Below are 25312 nucleotides of genomic sequence, written 5' to 3' on the forward strand. Positions count from 1 at the left end.
AGCAAATAATCTCAGAAATCTGTCGGCTAACATTTCTGCCTTTCTCTTCCAAATTTAAAAGGAATCTTAATGATAATGTTACCCAAGACTGTTCCATCACATACATTTTATGGCTTAATGCCCATCCAAGTTAAAAACACAAATGATGGTTTTAAGATGCAAGTGCAAACAAACTATAGACAATCAAACAAAACTGAAAACAGTAAGCTCAAATAAGTATGATATTATATGTAAGTCTACATGGAGTAAGAGTAGGGGTGAAGTGTGAGTAAATGGCACTGGAAACAGCTGTGTTGTTTATGCTTCCTGTATGCATAGAGTAGGATAAAGAGAGATACACTATTGACTATGGACTAAGTGGACTCAGAATAGGTACAGAGAGATATTTTGATGCTGTAGTGCCCTTTTTTGTATTTTCACTGTCATTTTAGCAAGTATTATGAGTTTGTAGGGAAATTATTTGGGTTATATTTATTTGGGTTACATTTATTATTTATTTATTATTTGGGTTATATTTTGTATCTTCACTGTCGTTTTAGCAAGTATTATGGGTTTGTAGATGGGAAAGGGGACTGTTTGCATGATTAACCATGTCACACTTCCCTTGTAGGCTATTTCACTGAAAGATCCGTGCATGAGGTAGCTAACCATTTGTACTTGTATAACATTTATTTGATATTTATTTGAAATGCCTCCTCAGCCCATCTGGAAGAGCAGACATACAGCTGCCCAGGAATGGGCAGCAAAGAGTGCTGGTGAGTATAAGAGACCAGAGCTTGTTTGCAGGGCTGGTAGTCCTGCAACCCCTCCTTCCCTGCCTGCTGGCAATTAGAAGTAATAGAGTCATCATCATCTCCCCCCCCCCCCCCCCCCCGCCCAGGCACTTATCACCACAACAGATATCAAAGGGGTAGTGATGGGACAAGTGTGAGTGCTAGCAAATTCCTTAATTAATGAATTATCGCTGGTAGCACATAAGCCAGGAATACCCCAGCTTCTGCACGTTTGCTGACAACTCATCATTCATTCAGCTCCCGCTTAGCCTTGGCTGTTCTCCCACCTGCTCCACCCATAGCTAACAAGTTTCATGTAGCTTGAAAGCCTAATCCCACTAAAGTATGAGTCAGGGTGCTGCTTAGTAAAAGAAAGGTGTGTGGTCATATAGGCACTTATAGGTATAACTGAGTGGTAAGACCACACTGAAAAGACAGAAGTAGTTATAAAGCTTATTGGGTTTTTTATTTTATTTTATTGGGAGGTTTCTTTCCAAACCAAATTCAACATGAATAGTCAAATAACTCAGCAGAAGTAATGAGATCTCAAATGATCAATGATTATAGTGTTTTTCAGTTTCCTAGGACCATCTTAGTCCTAAGAAAACTAACAGCACTTTAAACTGTAACTTACTATAATGTTGAGTTAGAAACCAGGATGCTACTACCCTTTCTATTTCAGGCCAGCTAACCAACATATGAGAAAAGTAACAAGTTTCCTTACCAACTGCCTATCAAAAAAAGCCAGCTATAAGCCAGAACATTTATTGTTAAAATTATGAGCCCATGAAAATTTAAGTTTATATTAACAAAGTTGTTTACGGACTCTAACATCAACTATCATTTTAGTGCTACTCTAAATTAAGATAGTGCTGATAGGCACAGTTTTCCATTTCTACTACAAGACACAACACCATGTGTCTTTAATATAAAGCTATACTGTTGGCTTATTCTTACATTTCATATGCATTTTCAAAGAAGCAAGTGAATACAAAGGTAGTGAAGATGTCAAAAATACAATACAAAAATCAGTCATCTAACATGGTCTATCTCTTATTTGTAGGACCTAAAAAGAATAAAAACTTTTCACTATTAATGGTTTCAGTTAATCCTCTATCCAAACATTTTCCTCAATAAACATCAGATTATTTTTATGTTGGCTATAAAGCTGTCACCCCTCAATAAACAGATATACTCCTGGTGGTTTTACCTCTGCTGTCAAAGATCTGTCAATACTTGCAGCATCTTGTAAGTGAAACCAGAGAAATGCAGAGGAAAGGTTCCTAGTGAACATAATTGAGCAGAGGTTGCTCAGAGAGGATTCGTGGAGCTGTTGTCTCCTTGCAATTGGCAGCAACTGGAAGGTTCCAACACAAGCTCACAAGAGCCCTGTTGTGAGTGCTTGTAACTCCTTTCAATAGAAATCTATGTGACCTTCAACACTCCACTAGGCTAGGCTTTCCTTCAGCGAGTCTCAATTAAATTTTGGGTTTTGTGGCCCCCATTTTCTTGTATGACAAGAAAAGAGTTCAAGGGATGGATCCCCATGGAGGAAATTTATTTCTATTCAACTAGCTCTACAAAGTTTCTGAGCTTGAGGAAGAGAGCTTTTGTAGGTCTTTTGTTTGTTCTTTTGTTTCTTTTTCCTGTATTTTTTTCTTTCAAAAATTTCTAATATTTTGTGGGGGGGAAAAAAAAAAAAAGGAATCTTCAGAATCTCAATTCTGAATACCTCATGCGTTGTTTTTGTTTGCTTGGTATCTAAATATGAAGCCATTTCTGGTGCTCTCTTCTGTACAATTTAGTGGCCAGCCAAGGAGAGGATATTTGGGTTGAAGGTTTTCACTAATTTAAAGATTTTACAGTAATCTCTCTCATTTCTCTTGAAGTGTCATAATCACCAAGCTTCAGAATCTGGATAGCTTGCACAGATGGGAATAACAGATTTGAGTATTCAGACAAGTACGTTATGTAGTTGATTACTTTTGTTTACTGTTAGCCAACCTTTAAGATTATATCATATCTGAGATTCTCCTATTTTTTGCCTTGTCATGACTACTGATGACTAATATTATGTAACTTTCTGTCTTTAACTTTCTGGACAAAAGTAGGTACTCAGAAGAATTTGCCTTTTTTATGTTTGTTTGTTTGTTTTTTACATCAGTATAGTCTAAATTTGCAATTGGTAGGTAAATTTTCCATTAGCTCTACCCTGATAGAAGTTTGGTGCAAGTCCCTGCTCAGTTATTATTTAAATCTATAACAATTTCATGTAATTATCTTTCATTCCTGGTTAAAGTTTCAAGCCTTGATACTCATAAATTAAAAAATAAATAAATAAATCTAATTATGTTCAAGTATTGCGACATATGCATTACACAGAAAAAAGCCCAAGGCATTCATCTTTCCTCTCTGAAGCTCATCCACAAATGATTACTTTATTCAGACCCTTCAGCATTTCTCCATAGTCAAAAAGTTAATGTGTGTTATATAGCATACTGATACATCCCATTGACCACTGGGAAAGCAAAAATGAAATCAAATCCATTGAATGGACATAGCTATACCTCTAAGAAGTATTTGAAAAGTAGAATATATATATAAAAAAAAAAAAATAATGAAAGGTACAGCATTTATTTCCTTTCCCCAATAAAATAAGACAACTATATTATATATACATGGTATATTGAAACTTTCAGCGTCCTATTACTATTTTATGCATGTGTGTTTTACAAACATTTAATTATACAATATAAGCATATAGGCAATCAAGTAAGATCCTATATAAATTAGCTTGGAAGCAGTCTCTTTATTTATACTCTTTCTCCAGACACGTCTCCCCATTGCTAAATTTACATTTTGAGACTTGTTCAATAATCTAAAAATAACAGTGAGTTTGATCAATAGACTTAATGCTCATTGATTTAAATATTGAATCTAGTTCTGAAAAAAAATAGATTGACATGAAAATCAATATTACTACTTTTCTACTGAGAAAACATAAGAAATCTTTCTAGAAGGAACAAACTCAATTTAGAAAACCCCAGAAGCAACAGATTATAATTTTTTTGGTCCTTTTAGCTTTAGGCTTTTCAGCACTTTGTAGGTATAATGCACAGCATATAGTCTTTCATCAGAAATAAATCTACCACTGATAAGGGCAAATGTGACAATTCCCCCCTGTAACACCTTTGTGAAACATCTCTACATCTCCCCTTAGCAATTCAAATCTAATTCTATACCTATATACTTATGCGGTGTAGTTTAGCTAATTATCACTGCAAGAAAAAAATGTGTCTAGTTCTTGAATTTTACTGCTACTTTTGCCTCTGCTTTTCCAGTGCTACTTCTAGACACAAGAAATCTGCTGTACTTATGCTGCCTCCACATGTGGTATCTGTAGTGCTCTTTATGAGCACAACTCCATTTTCATCAATATATGGACAAAAAAAAGGTTGCAATTATGTTTGCAAAGTTCTTACAGAAAGTCTACCAGCTACTCTAAACTGGGATTGACTAATTAGAGCCACCTTGATTAAAGGCTAGCTCCTGAAGAGCTCCTGTGGATAACAGGCTTAACTAAGCATATGATCAGTCCCATTACATTCGCTGGCTTTAACAGGACTGCCCATAAAATTAAGCACGTATTTAAATGCCGCTCTGGATCAGAGCCCACATCCCTTAGAGTAGCTGTGGCTCAGAGAGCACTGGTACCGTCTGAAGCCAGTTTGATTCAGGTGACTAAGGGCCATAAATCCTCTTCTATATTCTGTCCAACTGAAAAGTTGTGGAATTTTACTCACAGAAGTCTTGGAATCATTGCATACCACAGCTAACTGGGAATACCTGTTCATCAGAGCTTGGAAACAAGAACTTCACTCAACTCAAGCTCAGGCAGAGCTAGTTCAGAAAACCAGGAAAACAGGATATAGGAGCCTAGACATCAAAATGCACTGCTGTGGCCTTCCAACTCCCAGCACTGAAGCAGAGTTTACTCAAATATTTCTGCACAGCTGTTCATCACAGTCCTTAAATATATCCTAATGGCAAAATTTGGGATTGTGAGTGTAAGAAATGCTAGGGCTTTTTACATTTTGATCATTACGTAGGACTAAATGTTTGCCGAATTCTGGCAGTTGCATGAAGAGTGGAATATAAAGAGGATCTAATGTCTGGAAAATGGGTAATTAAAAAAGGTCACATAAAATTGACAATTTTAAAAACATATACGCTTACCCTTCTCTCTGGAAAATAGTCCTAAAACAGTCCCCCAGGCTCTTGTAACTGGTAGGATCAGTTTTCCCTCTTTGAATTTGGAACCTAAAAAAAATACAATTTACATCACAGCATGAGAAGTTAGGGATTTTAAGTCACTTTTAACTTTCCAATTATTATAAAAAAGGAGTTTTAAAGGTATTTTTATGTATCTGATTCATTATTAGATACTGTTCCTGATGTACTTATTAACACTATTTTCATAGAAGCTGTTAAACTAAGGAAAAATAGAGCTTCAGTAGTAGCTTTTTTGCAGTTTATGGAACTCACAGTATAACAATCACCTTTGACATTTACACCTCTTTCTAGTTGTTTGAAAAATAAGCTGTTAACCCTGTGCCTGATCCAAAGCCCACTGAAACTAATGGGAGCCTTTGAATCAAACCCTGTTTTTGAAAATCTGAAATGGAATACTGCCATGTGAATCCACTGTGCAGTTTCTTTCTTTTTACAACTGATGTAATTACAACAAAAAACAATCAGAGACAGCACCAATTTCACTGCTTATGAAGAAGACAAATAATAAAGCAAAGGATTATTTTAATTAAAACTGTTTTCTCCATTCATGTTTTTGCAACAATAAAAATTTCAACAGAAAGGCCTGGAAAGGAAAATCAAGCTTTTGATTTACAATTGTAAACGTATTTTTATGCACAATTCTTGAATAGCAACAGTAGGAGTGACAAACTATATTATTTAATTCAATATGCCATTTAAATTATCCTACTTACTGCAGTTCTAAAACTGCAGACAAGACACTCAGTGAAATAGCATGGATAAATTTCAAATACATTTTTTTGCAGTAAAATATCTCTTACAACTTCTGAGATTACTATATGGAATTCAAACCAAGCAACAAACAAAATGAACACTGATATAAGCAATTCCAGTCTGCAAGAGCCCTCTATCAGACAGTTGGTAAATTGTTTTTATCACTATGTACAATAAGAATTCTAATCAGCAAATGTTTTCTACATATATACATTTATTTTGAAAAAGTAATATCCATTGCTCTCTTAGAAGCATTTATTGTTAATTATTCTGATTATCGCACTAGCTCTCATTAAAATACAGAGGTATGAAGATATTTTTAACTCAGTGTTAAACGGCAGTGGTTATGTTCTCACCAGAATTCAATAGGATCCAATCAGTGTTTATATTGGGATAAAAGTCATTTATTGTTTTTAACATCAGTGTTTCCTAAGCTGTGTTCTGTGCTAACACATCTAAAGTTTTATTCACTTTGTGGAAAAAGCCAATGATGTAATACAATTCTTAGGGTAGTTATGAAAGCAAGCCCACACCTTTTTTGAAAACAGTCAGAAGGAAACACTGTGCCCCTCCATAGTCCTAATAAAAGTAGTTCAGGCACATCTGGGATCTCTATCTGGGGTAACCTCTTTTATTAGCAGGAGAATGTGCTGCCAAGTTGGCAGAGAGGAGAATCCTATTCAATAGGATTACGCTCAAATAAGAGCTGATGCATAACATTTTGTCTGAAAAGAACCCTGGGGAAGGCTAATAGTTGGAAATGCTTCAGTGTCATCGCACGAAGTCCAACAGTAATATCAGCTACAGAAGTTTTTACACTGTGGTAATCAAACAACCAATATTACCACAGAAAATAGGCTCTAATCGAATCTGAATATATTCAGAACTTGATTATTTATACCTCTCACTTCAAAAGCAAAAATGTCATTATTTTATTTAAGGAAATTTTGCAGAAATTAATCAGTAAATTAGTTGTTCTCATGTGCTTATTTCAAAAGGAAAGCTTTCTTAACCCAAAGCTTTTCTCAAGTTTCAAGATTCAGCTGACTTGTAAATTCAGAAGAAAGCATTATTGTTTCTAAAGCATCCTCAGAACAAGCCACCTTCCTTCCCTCTTGCCCTGCAAATGCTCAAGTTTATCTTTCAAAAACATATACAAGTTCCCAGTTATGTGCGCATGAACATGTGCTTCTAGAACGACAGCATTAATCACTTGCTGTGCATCTCAACAACACAGTGAAAGTATATTATATAATTTGGCTTTACAATTATACTTCATCAATTTCTCAAATTTAAATGATTTACTAAAAATACATTTTTGATAGCAATACTGAAAATCTTAACAAAATACATGAAAAATAAAATATGTAATTTTTTGTTTCGGATGAAGAAACACAAGGTCTACTTCTTACTAAAAAGTAAAATAAAAGGGTTTTGCATTTATTTTTATTTTCTTTCATTTTGTTTTAAAATAGATAAGACTTTAGCATTAAATGAGTCCGTTTGTAACACTGAGTCACGAGTAACATATTCCCTCCTTTAGGGTTTTTGGATCCATTCCTTCCCTAGTAAATCTTTTTTATAGCTTTAACAGCGATCCTAAAATACATGCCAATTATGTGCTTCAACCTATATCTGCGAATTGGATTCTTTGATTCAGAATTGTTTTCCTCAATAAAATCATGTGTAACTTCTTAATGAACTAGCTAATTGTTCACCAGCACTTGTTATAAGAAGCTCAAGGAGGACTTGAAAAAATGTCTGTTAGTTTTTCTGGAGGCAGCAGCCTGTATTAATAATCTTATTAATACACGAGTGAAAGCATTCACTTCAGAAAACAATCTGGCCTGATTTTAATGATTGTTTAGAGGAATAAATACAACCGGGGGATTCATAATGGCTTTCTCTGCTTCAAGTCCATTTCTTTCTAAAAGCATTATAAACCCCTTGGATTTTGTGCATTCTTTGAAAACTGGATGCTTGTCTTGCAAGATACCAGCTTTGCTAGAACAAAAATAATAAACTAATATATAATCAGTGCACTAATTTCTGATCTAATTTGTCAGTTTGATGTCTGAAAGGCACCATGTGCAGTCGTCAATCAGTGATGCACTGAACGGACAGCAAGGCAGACTGCTTATTTCTACCACCAGCATCACAAGCCACTGGGTTTCTTTACTGACAGCATTCTCACCCTAAAAACTACCCTCAAACAGCCTTCCTTCTCTCTCCTTCTCTTTTTTGGCTGTTTTTTGAAGGTCCCATCTCGGCACTGCTGGCAGAGCCATGGGAATGTGTTAGGTCCCAGGTAACCTCCTCCTACCCAGACCTGCGGCCTGCCCCCAGACTTCTCCCTGTTGTTCCCACCTCTTGCCCTTCCAGCCACCGGGGACCTCACTGTCTCCCTTCTGAGTCACAGCAGCATCCTGTGGGACTTGGTCTTTTATGCCCTCAAGTCTGAACACCACTTTTGTGGTAGCTACATTTGATACTAAAGTGTATTGATACTCTTTTTAAAGAGAACATCAAGGTCCTTCCCTGCTTAGCCCAGAAGAGACATGGATGGGATCAAAAAGTGGAAATCATGTAAACTCATTTGAAGTCTTGGGGCCTGCTCAAGATGCGGTGTCTGCATTCAGAAACATGATCAAAATCCCTGAAGACATTTTAGCTTATCCACATTAGTCAGCACTCTCCCTACTGCTTGTGTTGCTCAACTCCTTTCACCAGTTTTCTGAGTAACTTGGCCTTCAACAGTAGGTAATGCAAATTGTGCAATGACGACTGTGCTCTACACAAACACACATATTTGTTTCAAATGCCTAACTTACAGCACTTTGTTGGTTTTATAATTGCCAGTATTTTATTCCAGGTTTTAGAAAAAACTCATTCCATAGGCTGCTTTTCTGCAAAAGTTTAAAAGTTGTTTTAAATGTAGCATTCCTACAGAAGTCCTTTAAATCTTTTCTAATACAATCTGTATCTACAAGAGCAGAAGGAGATGTTTATTCTTTCAGGAAAATAAATAAATAAATACATATATACTTTTCTCTCTCCTTCTGTTACTCAATGAATTTTTTTGTTCATGCTTGCTGAGCATCTCATCAAAAACGTGTGGATTTTGCCACTAAATTAACTGTACATGTAGCATTCAAACTCTGTTCATCACTACCAACATTACCTAGCAGTCTTCTACCTTCTATTTACTGCTCTGGGCTGAAGAAAAATTTTAAATTCATGCTGACATTTTTTTTAGTGACATTAAAATCTAAAAGGAATTAACTGTAATTTCATATCTATATTCAAGTGAGCTGCTAATTCCAGCCACATAGAACAACTACAGTGCAATGTGTGGTAAATTCACTGAATTCTCTGCTATGGACCAGACTCACCACTGGGATTACAAAGCCCATCCTCATTCATAAATTAAAAAATTTCTTGGTGCTTGTATACAGTTCTGCTCACAAGTTTCTCGACCACAAAGTTTGGGGGAAAGAAAAACATTTACTCAGAGAAGCAGACTTTATATCATGTCACAGTACTTGCCAATGAGTGGCAGACTTAGCTGTATTTTCCCCTCTCTTTACATCTTGTTAGGATTTTATAGTACGTTCTACTCTATTTTGAATAAAGCTCCTAACTTTTCTCTCAAGACTGGGACCAAAGCAAATAATCTTACTTGCTGAGCTGTTCAGATGATATAAAGAAGAGAGAAGAGTCATGTGGCATAACAACAAAACAAATTAAATGATCTGTGCAATGTTAAATTGAAAATGACTTTTAAACAAATGTACAGCATTCTGAAAGCCGAAAACAACATTTATAGTTTTCCAGTACTTTCAGTAATTCCCATGATTCCAGACACATCTCTGTAGTTATTCCTAGTAGAATAAATTGATCAAGAATGTATAGCCTGAAGCTCTATATAAATATACAACATTTAATAGTTCACATCTATAATAAAAATAACTGCATCATAATTTAAGAATATTTTGCTATGCTAACTTAAACATTTATTCAGGTGCTACTACTGGTTAGAGCTATCTACTGATGCTTAGATTTCATGCAAAACCTCACACTGCAAAATGGACCTTGATAATATATTTTATTTTGTTTTTCTGGCTCAGGCTTTTTGCATTGCATATGTTACTTAAGGGTTAATAACTAAATTGAGAGTATAATTCAGACACTTATTTTAACAGTAAATCATATGAGTTGTTGAAGAACTAAGTATGAGATTTCAAAACAAACAACCCAATTACTTAAAGGTAAAGATATAAATTGTGGCATTGCAGTGGTCGTATTTTAAGCATTCCAGTATTGCTTTGATGATTATATAATTGCAAAAAACGTATACGTGTACAATAAAGTAGTAACACAGAGAACAGGTGAAGAACAGACCTTACCACAATCATTCTCAACTGTAGATATTGATTTGCTTCCATCTAACCACAGAATTTATCTACTTTCATACAGTTCACATTTATTCTATTAGAATCATGGCAAGAGAAGTATTATCAAAACAGATTTCAAAATTTACCAACTTGAAAATTTTATTCACTTAGTTGCAATTCACGATGCTTTCTACTTTATTTACTTCTATGTGTTTTGGAGGAATGTTTATTTTTGGAGATGAAAAAAATAGTAATAATGGAAATAATTCTAAAGATACTCAAAATCCTCTGCAGAGGCTACTTTCATACAAGTTAGAACATCAATAATTGGATAGAAAGGTAAAGTCAAGTTACCAAATACAAACTGACGAATTCTCACATGCACTGATTTATTTATCCCACAGTGTACCAAATATCACTGGGAAAAAGAAAGCAGCACTATGTATAACTCTAGAGTGTAATAAAGCATTTTAGAAATAAGAGCTATATTTTGTCAGTTACTAATAAGGAGCTACTTTTTTTTTTTCTCTTAACACTGCATTAAGTTTTCCATTATGTACGTTACACAAAGTATACAGCAGTTACAGTGGTAGAAACAAATTTTCCTCAATATATAGCTTTAGAAGATAGTATTTAGTTAAAACAAACATTACCAGAAGCAAGTCAGATTTACTCATGTCACTGTTTAATACTGGAGTACTGCATCCAGGCCTGGGGCCCCCAATACAGGAGGGACGTGGAGCTCTTGGAGTGGGTCCAGAGGATGAAGACTAAGATGATCAGAGGGCTGGAGCACCTCTATTATGAGGAAAGGTTGAGGGAACTGAGCTTAGAAGAGAAGGCTCCAGGGAGACCTCATTGCAGTCTTCCAGTACTTGAAGGGAGTGTTTAAACAGAGATAGGAAATGGGGTGGAGTGGGGGGGGGTGGTTTTAACTAAGACAGGGGAAGTTTAGGTTAGAGATCAGGAGAAAGTTTTTCACACAGAGGGTGGTGACGCACTGGAACAGATTGCCTAGGGAGGTTGTGGATGCCCCATCCCCAGAGGTATTCAAGGCCAGGCTGGATGTGGCTCTGGGCAGCCTGGTCTAGTGGTTAATGGCCCTGCATAGGGCAGGGAAGTTGAAACTAGATGATCATTATGGTCCTTTTCAACCCAGGCCATTCTGTGATTCTATGATTTAACGCAAATTTCTGATAACTCTCCTAAAAACAAAAATAAATATATTAGTCAGATAGAAATTATTTAATGCTTTCTGAGAATGAAATATAGCAGAAATTAAGAAAAAATCCTAAATATTTTTAGCAATCACGTTCCATAAATGCATGTGCATGTGTGTAGTAGACTTCAAAACAACAAAAATAATTAAACAAAAACTACCATTCTTTCATGGTTTATTAAAAGTTGGTCAGAGAAACAGTGTTGTTCAAGTTTGCTTTTAATTGAAAGATTAAAATACTGACAACAGTGGCAGCGCTCAGTGCTGACCAGGTAACAGAAAAACCTTTGTTTTGTTCACTTAAACTTGGCATTGGAAATGGAAGTACACTGTACCTTGACACTGGAGGAGCAAGAGCTCCAATCTAGCTGACTTCTGAGTCCTGTATATTTTATGTTCAAAGAAAATTCCAGTATCTTTTCCTGATTTCCTGTGCTGACACTTTTATATGCTCCTTATCAGGGTGAATGTATAAAAGGGGCTCAGTGCAGATGTCCTCCCCACCTACTGCACAGGTGCACCTGGCTTTAGCTACCAGCCTCTGAGCTCTGCTATGCTCTCGTGTCTCTCACTGCCAAGGCACAATTGGCAGCTCTGAGCTCCTACACAGCCCTCCCAATGTACCAGCCTTTCCTCTCAGTTGAGGTTCTACGATCTCATAAAGATACGACTGGTTAGGAAGTAGCAACTGTAAAAGTGATGTGTAATTTTAAAGACTTGCTGTGATTTTTGTCTGTCTTATTGCATATAAAATGTTTAGTTATGCTGGTGAATGTGCAGAAACCAGAAACAGCAAAAACAGCATTTTGCTTTTAAGAATGATACTTCATTTTGGAAACCTCCTGTAATGTCTACTTCCTAAAATTTATGTAAGTTTTTGTAATTTATCTAAGCAGAACAAAGCACTGAAATTGGCAGCATGAGGAATAATTTTGCATTGTCAGAGATGATGAAGTTTCTTCTTGTGATTTTACATATGGGTAATTACTGATGGCCTAATACATCAACAGAAGTCTGGCTTTCATTACTTTTGGATAAAGTCTAGAATGTTTTCCTTCAAAGCAGCTTATAGAGAAACAACAGACAAAGTGATGAGGAATACAAACTAATGACTAGAAATGATTTCACAAGAAGTCAGATATTAGATTATATTACACAAAGGCTCCAGCAACCAGTCCCAATTCAGGATAAAATGAGAATGTGGTTTGGCTGATTTCTGTGTGTAACATGTGTCGGCTTAAAAAAAAAGTCCAGTTCCTTATCTTAGTTGAATTGCTATTATAAAAATTTTGACCATTCTCTGTTGGATTAGATGGAATTTAGCCTAATCCAGTAGAGTAATTCTTGTGCCCTGTGCCAGTACTAAGATCAAGAAATCCATTACTGAGCTTCGTCAAAGTATAGCCTTTGAAAAATTTAGAAGTATGAAAATTTTATCAATCATTTAAAATTGTTATGCGATCAATTATATCAGATAAAATGACTAATTTAGCTGCCTATCAAAAGTAAGGTTATTCTTTATGACTTCAAAAAGATACAAAGGCAAATCTTCAAGCAGCTTTGTAAAACAAAACATGTATCTGATAAGCCACAGGAAGGATTCAAATGAATAATTACTCTTAAATATGAATAGTAATCATTATTCATAAACTCTTCCAGTTTAAATACTGAAATAATATGCACTTAGGAAAATATATATCCCACAGGAAAGAGATACTTTTTTCTTCAACAATTCCTACAGAAGGAGCCAAGTATTTCTTTCTTTTTTTTTGTTTTTAAACAAAGCTTTGATTTCAGTTTCCCTTCTGGTAATCGCACAGCACTTTTCCTTCTGAGAAGGCAGGAAAATCATTGCGGCTTTCTGACAAGATTTTGGGGGAGGCATTTTTGAAGGGTTGTTTAATTTTTTTCAGGATTCATTAGCACTTCAAGTTTTTTGATGAGATAAATCCCATCACAGCTTAGTGTATTCTTTTTTTTGTATGTGTATTAAAATGATTTATCACCAAAAATGTGCAAAACACAACAAAATATACGTTACACTTGTTCCCTATGGCCAAAGTAGTACAGATAACCAAAAATATCTTTTTTCCCAAAGGAAAGAAATGGTGAAATACAGAAATCCAAACTCATTTTCAGTGGAAAAGAGCCAAAATCAAATTGTGAGTTGCTGAAAGAAGTGTTAGTTTTGAGTGTTCACCCAGCCTCTCATGCTTGTGCTGGAATATATTTAAGATTTGATTAAGACATCATGGCTGAGGTTTTGAAAATACTGGAAGGGTTATAACCCAGCTTACCCCGTTGAAAAATACAGCAAAATGCACTATATTTGAAAACCTTAATTTATATAAATTTTCCTATTAACAGAAAAACATTTTTAAAAGATTGACGACAAATACATGTAACATGAGCATTACCTTCTATGCATATGTTCATTCCAGGTTAAAACTTCATTTTTTTCCTATTAATTTGTATAGCTAAGCAACAGAAAGCCCACGTGCTTCAAGGAGTACAACAGTTTGAAATACAACTAGCAAAATGAGGAAATTCTGAATTAAAGACTGAAACTCAATTCTTACCCACCCAGCTGCGCTCCAATATTGCAGCTTATATGGAATTCATTATCAGGCAGTGCTTAGCGACCTCAGCAACTCTTAACATACAGTAGGGTACAACAAGGCGAGTTAAGGATGAAATTTCCTCTGAAGTGCTACGACTTTCTGCTGTTTCAACTTAAAGAAAACTAGTAAAATTTTGGAACTCTTGCTTTCTGTAACACAATTTATCTAAAAGAATATACTTCCCTCTTTGTAACAAGAAAAACAAAAACATGATCCCAGAATTTAAGTTTGCTGTGTGTTGAAATAGTTGCATGCCAGTGTCTTTTAGACTTAACACATATATAGCCACACTTAAAGTAAATCTCTGTCTAACAAATTAAACTATATCCTCAGATGTGAAAACTTTGACACTTTGAAATATACCCGATTAACTCAAGGCATGAAGATAAAGAAGGAGAGTATATATGCAGCATAGTAAACTACTCTATAGGAGCAGCAACAGCATGTTATCATCCTTTAGTAGATTTATTTTTATTTTTCTTGTAACACTTACACTATTAATAGGTAACAACTAAAAATAATGTTAAACAAAACTTGGGAAAATTGAGAATACAGGCTGTATGCTGTGGCCATTAGACTCATTCTGAGAATCCAAAACTGTGAATCACGATTGCAGCAAAGCTGTCAGGATATGTATATATATATACGGACATATACCTTTTTACAAAACCAATAATCTTCTCCCAGTCAGATGATTCATCTTTTTTGTAAATACATTTTGAAAATTATCAAAGTTTGATTTCAACTATTTTATGGCCCAGTTATAAACACCAGAAAAGAAGATTTAATGCAGTAATAGAAAAAATAACAGGCTCTTGACAACAGCAGTGCAAGAGTGCACCTTTGTATCACAACAACCCCTCCCAGCTGAAATAGTTAGCTAGGACAGTAGGGAAAAAAGAACACTGTCATTTTAAAAAGACGGTTGCTTGAAAATCGGCATAAAGTGGTGAAAATTGGAAAGGAGGGTATCCTTTTTTCCCCCGTACTAGCCTAACTACTCCATAAAGTAATGCACAAATCATTCATTATAATGAGTCATAACAATGATTTGTGATCTTCCAAGTTTTCATTTTATGCCCCTCTGTTTTTCCTTAAAGACAGGAGGATAGACAAAGACTGGAAACTGGGTCATATGGATCACGGCACAACTGCTATGTCTGGAATTTTCTTATAAATATCCTATTGCTCTGAGGTTCATAGGCCTGACTGAAACAGCAGGGACGATCTCATTTGTACTTTTATAGTTGTAGAGGGATTTGCAAGAGTTAACGCAATTTTCCATAATATTTCTTACTGACTTCAGAAGTAAAGGGAGAGTTTCCTTTTTAATCAGTATCTGAAACATTGTTAAGTCTAAGGAAAAACAGGACTTCTTTCAGATTTAACAAGACTTATCCAAGCGCTGATAATTTTAAAGGTACAAAACAGGGAAACATCTGAAATAAAGAGAGGATTGCAGCGAAGTCTTGATGGGAAGCAGGCAGTACAGTAGCTGGAGGATAAACTTCTCAACAGATTTTACTGCATATTTGCAGTCTCGTGTCTTTTATGTACTGCTTTCAAAAAGAAATTAAAGAAATAAAGTAAGGAAAAGTAGAATGACTGCTTTTGATTCCATGAAAAACTTCAAAGAAAGATTTGAAGATCTTGTTACAGTGACCTCAGAAAACAAAATGTTCCATTAATCATCAGCTGGAAACTAGAAAAATTTCTCCACTCACAGACTTTTAAAGATATTTTACTTAAGTTCTCCAGGCAGGCTGTGCTAAAATGGTTGATCTGCTCAGCTACTGAACCCTAAGATTGATGTTGTCATGCAGTATTTCCAAGGGACTACTTCTGTACTTCCTTATCACATTCAGCACATCTTCCACACATCCACTTAGTCAAGTCTTTGTAGCAGTACATGGCCTTAGAGATAAAGCTAATTGATTCACTGATGTATTGAATTCCTACTGACAAATAAAATAGGCTTGTTGAAATATGTCTGAAAAGACAGTGTTTCACACAGAATTCAAAGATAATTACTATGTATAAAATTATTTATAATAAGCAAGGTTACAAGTAGGGTTATGTCTTTGTTGGTCCATAAATTGCTATTTGCTGTTTAAGGCCAAACTGAGTAAGAGTGCAATAAATAAGAACCAGAGTACAACACGTTTGTCATACCACATTTCCCTCTTTTTCTTAGCCTATATGCTAATAGCGGAAGCAGCTACAGAGAAGGGAAGTTGTACTCTGCTTCCAAAGAGATGGCCTTATGATGCAAGAACAAACCATCTCCCTGACAACAAACTTCACCTTAAGTGTCTATAGAAGAGAATTTCCAGTTTCATTACTTGCTTGGTAGTTTTTAGCCTTTTTCTGTTTCAAAACTCTCTTGAAATTGCAAATAGTCATCCTACCTATCAGCCAAGAGACAAATCACCTGCAAACCCTGCTGTTTTTAGACATCATAAGATGCCAACTTGTCATTGGAAGTGTTTGCAGAAACCACAGATTCACATTCAGCTTTTGTTGCAAGAAGTTTTCACTATGATACTGTGGGCCAGGGAAAGGGCAAATGGGGAAAGTCAGTTACCGAGGAAATGTCTGATGGTTGTACGAGGAATTAGAGAAATTAGGAAAACTGGTAGGACAGAGAAGATGTGGTCCAAAGAACACAATATACAGAGAGCAGATTGCACCTTCAGATGATCATTGGTCAAAACATGAGCGATATATCACCACTTTTGATCCTTGCATGTTATCTCTAACACCCATAAACAGCACCACAATTCTGAAATTTTCATTTTTCTCTAATATTTACTGAATTCATAGTCATAATGTAGACATAATGACATATCTGAATTACTATATGGTGTAGATTTATTGTACCATACTATATCAAATTACAATGCTTAAGGCCATCAGCTTCCATTAATAGTAAGAGCAGCTTAGAAAATATATTAGAATCTGATGGTTTAACTTTATATGAGAAACTTCTGTAGGAATTTCTGTCCTGAACAATAAATATCACAGGGTATGAAATTTTCAGAGGTTCCCTACATCTACACAACATCTTATCTCTTCTTAATTTCAACTGGCATCTTTAATATGTCTTAAAGTCTTTTTTAAGATCAAAGACATTCTGATCACCATTGTGTTCAACATTCTCCAGCAAGTGCTGTTTCCCTCCCTACCACTGGACTATATGCGTGCAGGAGTGGAGCTTTCCTAAAATATGCAGAGGAAACACAATATGATTGGAGGAACTAATTATCTTTTAAGAAATGTGGGAAGTGAGTAAGGTTCAATTTATGCATCACTGTTGTAAATTATGTCTGAAGAATAAGAAGAATGATCACAAAAGTAATGTGTTTCCAGATCTGGTCATAAAATGGCCTCCAAGAAGCCTGCAAACTTTCTACCCAGTTCAGGACTGTGCAGTAAGAAGCACTTCAGCTGCTTCATTTCTTGTCATTCCATCACTGCCCTGAGAGCTATCAGTTTGTGTAGTTCCAATGAATATCTTGAAGAAGCTCTTCTGTGTATATGATAGAGACAATTGCAAACATCGATTAAATAGTGCTTGCTGCCTCCAAAGGCGGAAAATTTCTCTAAAAATGAATGCCAAAATACATGGTGTCAATGGATGTATACTGAATAAACATAGTATCTAGGTACAAAAGCACCTTATCGACTGTTATATACTAAGTTGTGCTATGAATAAGGAATACAATTCTGATAAATTCAGAGGAACAATTCAGTTTCTTCTATTCTTCTATGTAAGAAAATTAAACCATTTTCCAAAAAAAAGCCCTACAAAAACAAAACAAAACAAACAAAAAACAACAACAACAACAAAAAAAAAACAAGCCAGCTGATCTATTTGTAATTATGCAGGTAACTCAAAAAGCACTTTCTAAAACTCTACCATAAATACATCCTTTTTAGCAGAAACAAGACCTCATCACAGTTTTATGAAGCTTTAAAGAAAAACAAACAGCCACAGTGTTAAAAAACCTCCACCAGTTTCTTCAACTATAAAACCAGAAGCTCTAGGAAGTCAATATACAATCTTCTGAATGATTTCATACATACATACATACACATACACACTCCTTTTCTTCCCTCTAATTATAAAAACTTAAAAGGATAAAGGCCTATAGGAAGAAACAGTGAATGTAGCACAAATTCATATCTTAAAATTTCTTGTTTTTGTTGTTATATACTTGCATGTTACTTAACAAAACATAAATCAATCGGATGACATATGCTGTAGAGTTTAGATACCAATTTAACACCTCTGCATAAAGTTAGAGAGGAGAATTTATTATTTCTAGAAAGAGTAGACAAAAGTCTTTGAGGATTAATTTCATGCTGTGGGTTAAATTTCACTCTCACGATAGGCCAACTATTGCCTGGGGCTCTACAGATAATGAACCTGCCAAGGGATTAGCAAGGAAACACTTGTGTTATTATAAATCGTGTACACTTCCCTTTCTAACCAACTTCATCCTTCATGACATTAACAAATTACACTCTGTCCATGTTTCAATATAATGCAAGGCTGTGAATGACCCTGAACCAATAGTACATTAGATAAGATCTTCTCAAGTCATAAATAGCTATTAAATTTGGTTGAAAGATCTAGACTTCTTGAAGTGAGAACATAAGACTGGTTCTCAAAGATCTGTCCAAGAAAAAGAGTAACATTTGTATGTAAAACCTGTTGAGAGTATCAGCTGATACAGTGTAAAATTGCTTATGGAGAAATTGCAGAAATTAATTAAGTGCAACAATGAAACAGATAAAGTCTTATGAAGAATTAATCTACCATAAATAACTACAGAAAGATGCTTAATACTTGCTATCACTGTATGCACTGGATTTATTAAAGAACTACAGCACAATTTAACATATCTATTTTACTCCCAGTAATGATTTTATGCCTCAGTTACAGGCATAAATGATCAGTTAGAATAACTGATGCAAATCTAGATGGTCTATGTATTTGATTCTTTTCTCCTTTCTTTTCTTGCAAAATTTCACATTTCTGCTCTTTTTCCTGTAGAAAATGTGAAGTTCTAGACAATTCATGTTCAGCTTGACTGGCATGCACAGTAAAATTGCATAACATTACAATGTGTGTGTGTGTTGGGGGGGGTAAGGGGGGTAAGGAGAGGAAGAGGGGCAGGGAAGAAAGAAAAGGTAGGATTCTAGCAGTTTAACTTCCCGTCTGGAGATTTCAGAACATTTTAACATAACAAAAGACAGGACTTTTCTGCACTCTTTTTGCTTTTTCACCCCTTGGAAGCCAAAGCTGCCTTTGAGACAAACCATCTCCAGGGTGTGGCAGCACATCTCTTCTAATTATCACAAGTTAATTGTCTGTGTTAAATTGCTGTGTGATTTATTCATTGTGCTGGACTGTCAAAGGCATGGGCAGTGCTCCCATTTTACTCCTCTTGTCAAATGGTCTGGGCAGAAACACTTGCTATTACTTCCTTAAACACTCTGATAGAACGTGATCTGAGAGGTTGTCCCTGGTTCCAAAAAGTGTGAGTTTATTATGTTCAAAAAGTTTTGTCTGTTCACCCTCAAGCATGAGACCAGTGAGCTTGCTTTGTTGCTGTGGTTTCAGCCTGCTGCTCTTTGGGGAACAGCCTGCACCCGCCTCTCCCAGCCTCCATGAATCACTCTGAGCTTTGCCAGATGACTCGGACCAGCCGCATGGCTGCAATTGTTCTGATGTGACCAAAACAAAGAGAAATTTTGCAATTGTTTTCTCACAGTGTATCAGTATGATTTGCTCATACTGCTTCGGCAAGAGTGTAGTTGATGCATTTTCCTCAGCTTTCTAACAGGAAAAAAAGGAGTACCGTTGTTTTAGGAGGCTGATAATACAGAGTAAAATGACTCAATTTTGAGAACTTTCCATTCTGAGTCCTTTTCATTGTGTAAGGCTTGGCAGCTGAGCTTGCTCTGCATCCAAATAGAAGCAGGCCTTTTAAAGTGGCAACTAAACATTATCATAATACTTGGATGGTGTAATGAGTCCTGTCCTTGAAGCTGCTTTTGGGTGCCTAAATACAATCCACACCAAAATTAACATAATTTTGCTTTAAATACTTTGATTCTTTTTCTGATGCAGTCTGTTCTGTTTTATACCAGAGTATTTTGTAGATGCTTAGCATAGTATGAGATCTCAGCAAGTGCTAAGTTTGTAGCAGAAAGTGATGCCTTCATCTAAAAGGGCTGAAAGAAAACAGAGCAAGCAATGAATGCATTCAAGCGAAGGGGAGACAAACTTGGAGGAATAACCTGGGAGCTGAATGAGGCAAAGAACAAGAGAGAGAACAGTACAGGTGAGGAACATGTGGACAGATCTGATGGGAAAAAAAAAAAGAGCCACTGGTGGTGAGTGGAAAAAGAGACAATGTTAGAGCTAGAAACTGAAAAGGTTAAGGAGAAATTGGAGGCCGGCAGCAGAAGTAGACGGGAACACGGGAAGACTGAAGTTATCTGGACCTCAGGAGTCTGCAAGAATCTGTTGCACGTGTCTTATGATGCATTCCATAAACAAAAATCTTTTCAGCGTTTTCACTGAACAGAATTGTTTCCTAAAATTATATGTTTTCTACCTCTCTGTGTCTTGTTTTTGGAAGTTGGCAAGCTTTCCTTGTGGAAGCTCTTAGAGGAAAATTTCACCTTTAAGCATCTCCACAAAACATTCTTTTTTGTTAGAAAAATGTGCGAGACGACATTTATTTTTTAAGCCCCCTTCCTCAGAAAGTCCACTGGATAAATAAGAGTCTGCAAATGAATCAGCTTGCATTAGCAACGAAGATGTTGAAGTTGGTTTATAACATGCAGAAGAAATTAAATATTGCCATGTGGTCCATGTCACTAAAGAGACACATTATTATGGATTGTGCAACTTGTAGTTTTCTGAAAGCTAATGACTTTAAATTCAGACATAGCTCACATAGAATATAACAGTACTGTGCATTTCTCAGTTACTTTTTACTAGCATAACAAATCTTAAGTCAGCTTAAAACAATTTTATGCTACACTCCTAATCATAGAACAATATACATTCTACTTTGCATTAAATAATCAATATATGTTCACATCTGTTGCATATTACTTGTTGCATTTTGCCCCTTTCCCTAAAGGGAGCTTCTTGTTTTGGCAACATGCTAGTGCCTTTACTTCTGGCTAACTCTTGATTTATTAAGGAATAATTGCAAAAACAATGTAAGTTTACTTCTAATTTTGATATTTCCACTTCCTCTTCCTTGGCTAAGAGTTGTTACTCTTAGGATAAAGAGGAAGAATTTAAAGAAATTCCTATTAACAAAAGGAGCAAGAGGAAAAAGAGATCCTTCTAATTGCTAAAAACCACCTGCTTTTATTACCTGTCTGTCCTAAAGAAAAGAACATGAGGGATAAGAACCATCATCTGTGTAAGAGATTTGCCAAGTGGTTAACAGACTAAACTGACACTCATAGTCCATTTTTTGCCATTTATGAACTTACTACTAACGTATGGCAGATACAGCTGAGATCTGTTGGGAAATGCTTCCAGCAAACAACCGATTGGCAAAGATTTGCATTATTAATTTTGTTATTATGAATACTCAGTGATACTGATCTCTACCCAAAAAGGCACTATAATTTTAAAAACACATTGAATTCTAAATAGCTTTTACAATCCATAAACACTAAAAGCAGTAACTAAAAAGAAACAACAGAAATTTAATTATAAGTAATCAAAATAAATTATTTAATCTTATGTGCAGTAATAGTAATAATAATCTGCTCAGTAATTCTTTTTTTTTTTTTTTTTGGCAGATTTGTTCAAATTTAATGTTAGCCTAAACTGTAAAATAGAAGAGCTAGCCACTGCTTGACAAGCTGAATTAATGTGTCTATCAGCATTAAGCCCATACTACACAGTGACACCTCTCCAGTAGATAACTTGCCTTTGAGAGTAGTGCGTCTTCACTTACTACTTCACCTCTTTGGCTAAGATCTGAAATGCCAGCAGACACAAATGACCTTGTCTTCAAAATAATTTAAATCCTGCTGTAACACAGATCTGAAAACAGAGTGAGCAAGGCCTTGTCAAAATGCAAAATCAGCAGTGAGTGTCAAGAGGCAGAGCTTGCTGTCTGCAATCTGATCCTTCCACACACCATAATCTCCATTTTATTTTGCCTAATGAGGTAGGAGTTAAAGCAGTTGACCTGATCAAATTCAGATGGCAGCCCTAAAGGATGAGCCCCCTGCTGCACTCTTGTCCCGACACCCTTTGTTACCTCCAAGTGAGCTGAGACCAGGCTGTGAACCATGTAAATAGGAGGTTTCCAGGTTAATGAAAAGCTGCAACACCATTCTAAATCGGGACAGAAGGTTATGCCTTTCTAATCCAAAGAAACTTTCATGAACCTCAGTAATAAAGTTTAACGAATGCTGGCCATTTTGAACCTTGCAAATAGGGACTGGACAAAAGGAAATAGCTTCCTTATAAAATTTCCCTTCTCTATAATTACTGCTCGGCACATATCGTTAAAGAGACATGAATTTATTTTCCTATGACAAAATCAAATATATCAATTAAAAACCAGTGTATTCAGAAAAGGCAGTTAATGTTTCTCGTGAATTGATGTTTTTATTAGGTGATGGCATGTTTGCCTTTTCATTTCATTACTTATCTGCCAAAGAGTTTCTTTCAACACCAAATCAGAATCTACATGCTACAATCATGTAACACATTCAACTTCAGCCCATATGCCACAGCTGCTGACACAGATAAATCTTTAAAGGTGGACAAAGCATAAAAATGTTCTACATTATTTTTCAGCATGTGTTGTAATGTGCAGCCTTTTACACAAACAATACAACTGGATATACCAGTTATACTTCTGCTTCTTATTTTAAAGACAAAACTGAGAAAATCCCATGTTTGATAGTATGTCTATGGTCTCTACATAGAACTATGGAGATTCAAGGCATATGATTTTGAGTTTACTGATTTCATAGCTTTTTATTCAACTTTGAGCACAGGGGAAGGCAGTCTCAAACACGCCGTAAAAAGATCATGTAGATAAATTCATAAGATATGCACAAGAATGCCTCATTTTGTCTCTGGAGTTTTATTAATATGTTGGAATACATTTCCTGGTTCAGGATGTCTGATTTGTTTTAGCATGTAAAGCGTTCCATATTACAAAAACATACATTTTAACACATACAGAAAACATTAAACTGGATATTGAGAAAATGATGCCCCTATGGATGAAAAATACATGTATGATTTATGGTTACATAGGTTTAACTCTACTGAAAATTTATTTTAATTTATCTGTCTTGAAGAAAATTAAGATAGACTTTACATTTGTCATGTTTTGGGCTTATCTCCTGGGTGGCTATTCATTTGTTATTATACATTATGGTATTTTTTGTGTTCAGATTTCACTTCATTGTATTTTTAGCCTCTCTTTCCTTTCCTCAACTTAGGCCTTCAAAACACCACTTTTTCTACATTCCAGTAATCGGTTCTGAAGCCATTCATCAGGATTTCAGAAGCTGCTCTTGAAAAATTAGATACATGTGCTCAGTATAAATGAGAATGCAATGATTTATGACACAGGTCATTCTGAAAAACCACCAGTTCTTCTCCAGTGACGTGCCAGAAATCACAGCTATTACTATTGGGCTGTGATCTGTTTATTATACAGCTTTTGGGTGGTTTCTGATGTCTAATTCATTTTTAATGTGTCACATTTTTTCTGGTTGATTTTTGAAAACAAGATTTGCAGTTGTTTAGAGTTTGACTAGAATTGTAAACTGCTGGTTTAGTTAATACTTTTTAAAGAGGACTGATTAAACTATCGGCCTGTTTGTGCTCAGTGTTTGAGCTATGAAGGCACTGTTGTGTTAGCTGTAACTACAGCAGCCAGCAGTTCTGTAAATCATATGTTATGCATCTCTTGAGTGAAAAACATGTATGATGAATGTGACTGGCAGAAAAGAAATTCTATTCCTGGGTTCTCCTCAGTTTACAAAAGGGAGACCAGGAAATCACAACAGAACAAGGGCCTTTCCCAAATTCCATGGTCTCACTCACATGCTGTCAAGAGGGCATTTAGCAAGTGGGTCAAAGCAGGTTCCTGACCTTACATCTGACAAGGCCACAGCATTGCATTTGCTACAAAGTTCTGTCAGCTCCTGCTCATCCTTGTGTTGGTGATATGAGAGCAGCAAGCCAGCACTGGCTGATCAGTACCAATTTACCCAGTGGCGATAGTTAGAAATTACAGATACTAAGATTTGCCATGACGCTCAAAACAGCCAACAAGACAGTGGGGTTATCTTCTACTTTAGAGTTGGTGCAACTTCTAACCACTGGCTAAGGGTAACCTGATAGAAGATATCAGCCAATTGGTTTCCAGTATAGATGCATATGTAGTTATGTGACACACTGCTACCCATATAGCTATTCACCAGAAATGTTCAAGCAGAGAGCATCTCTGCCACTGCCAGTGTGGGAATGAAGCGATATCTAGAAATTCCCATTTACTGAGACAAGGGGAGGATAATTAGGCCTACCCCAGACAACTCAGTGGCACAGAAGAGCTCTATCTTCATACAGAGTCAGAATCTTGCCCAAACTCCTGTAACTATGCAGGTTCTGTTTTGAATCAGATGTACTCTAAAGCAGAACTCTTGCATATATATTAAGTACTTAAGAATGACTAATCTTACTTAATTTCAGTCATTTTTCATTTAGGCACCCATTTTACATCAGTGACATAGGCTCTCTGCAAAGTCAGACTTGCACATCCATCTCAGCAAATCCTAAACTGAATATGAAGGACAGATGGAATGAAATGTCCTACATAATTGTTCTCTTTCCCTTGACTATAGATGGAGCTCTCTACCTTTGGTACACTGCCCATATTCTAGCAAGTATCCTAGAAGAAGGGACATATACATGTCAATAGTATACCTTTTTAGGTGACTTTTTTTTTTTTTTCTTTTTGTTGTTGTTGTTGTTGTTTTTTTCTTTTTTTTTTCCCTAAAATCAACAGATAGTTCACATGAAGACACAAGCAACTTTTCACAAGTCAGTTAAACTTGCCAGCAAACTATTACCAGTGCCCCCCTGTTTTCTGTACAGATTTTCATGATCATATCCATAGGGAAAAGCAACCTGGCATACAGCAGTTATCTGAATATTTTGTGTAGGTCACCACAGGTTCACTA

At 35.8% G+C, this 25312-nt stretch overlaps 1 protein-coding gene across 4 annotated transcripts in view; it reads right to left on the minus strand.

Moving 5' to 3' along the window:
* SLC25A21 (solute carrier family 25 member 21) overlaps positions 1-25312 on the minus strand; it is a 214036-nt gene that overhangs the window by 55370 nt on the left and 133354 nt on the right. For all 4 annotated transcript variants that reach the window (XM_032444856.1, XM_032444857.1, XM_015865037.2 and 1 more), the window contains exon 3: positions 5010-5093. In XM_032444856.1, coding sequence (XP_032300747.1) covers positions 5010-5093 — 84 coding nt within the window. The remainder of the gene's footprint in view (positions 1-5009; positions 5094-25312) is intronic.

This window comes from Coturnix japonica, chromosome 5 (genome assembly GCF_001577835.2).
Source record: "Coturnix japonica isolate 7356 chromosome 5, Coturnix japonica 2.1, whole genome shotgun sequence".
Classification (NCBI taxonomy): domain Eukaryota; kingdom Metazoa; phylum Chordata; class Aves; order Galliformes; family Phasianidae; genus Coturnix; species Coturnix japonica.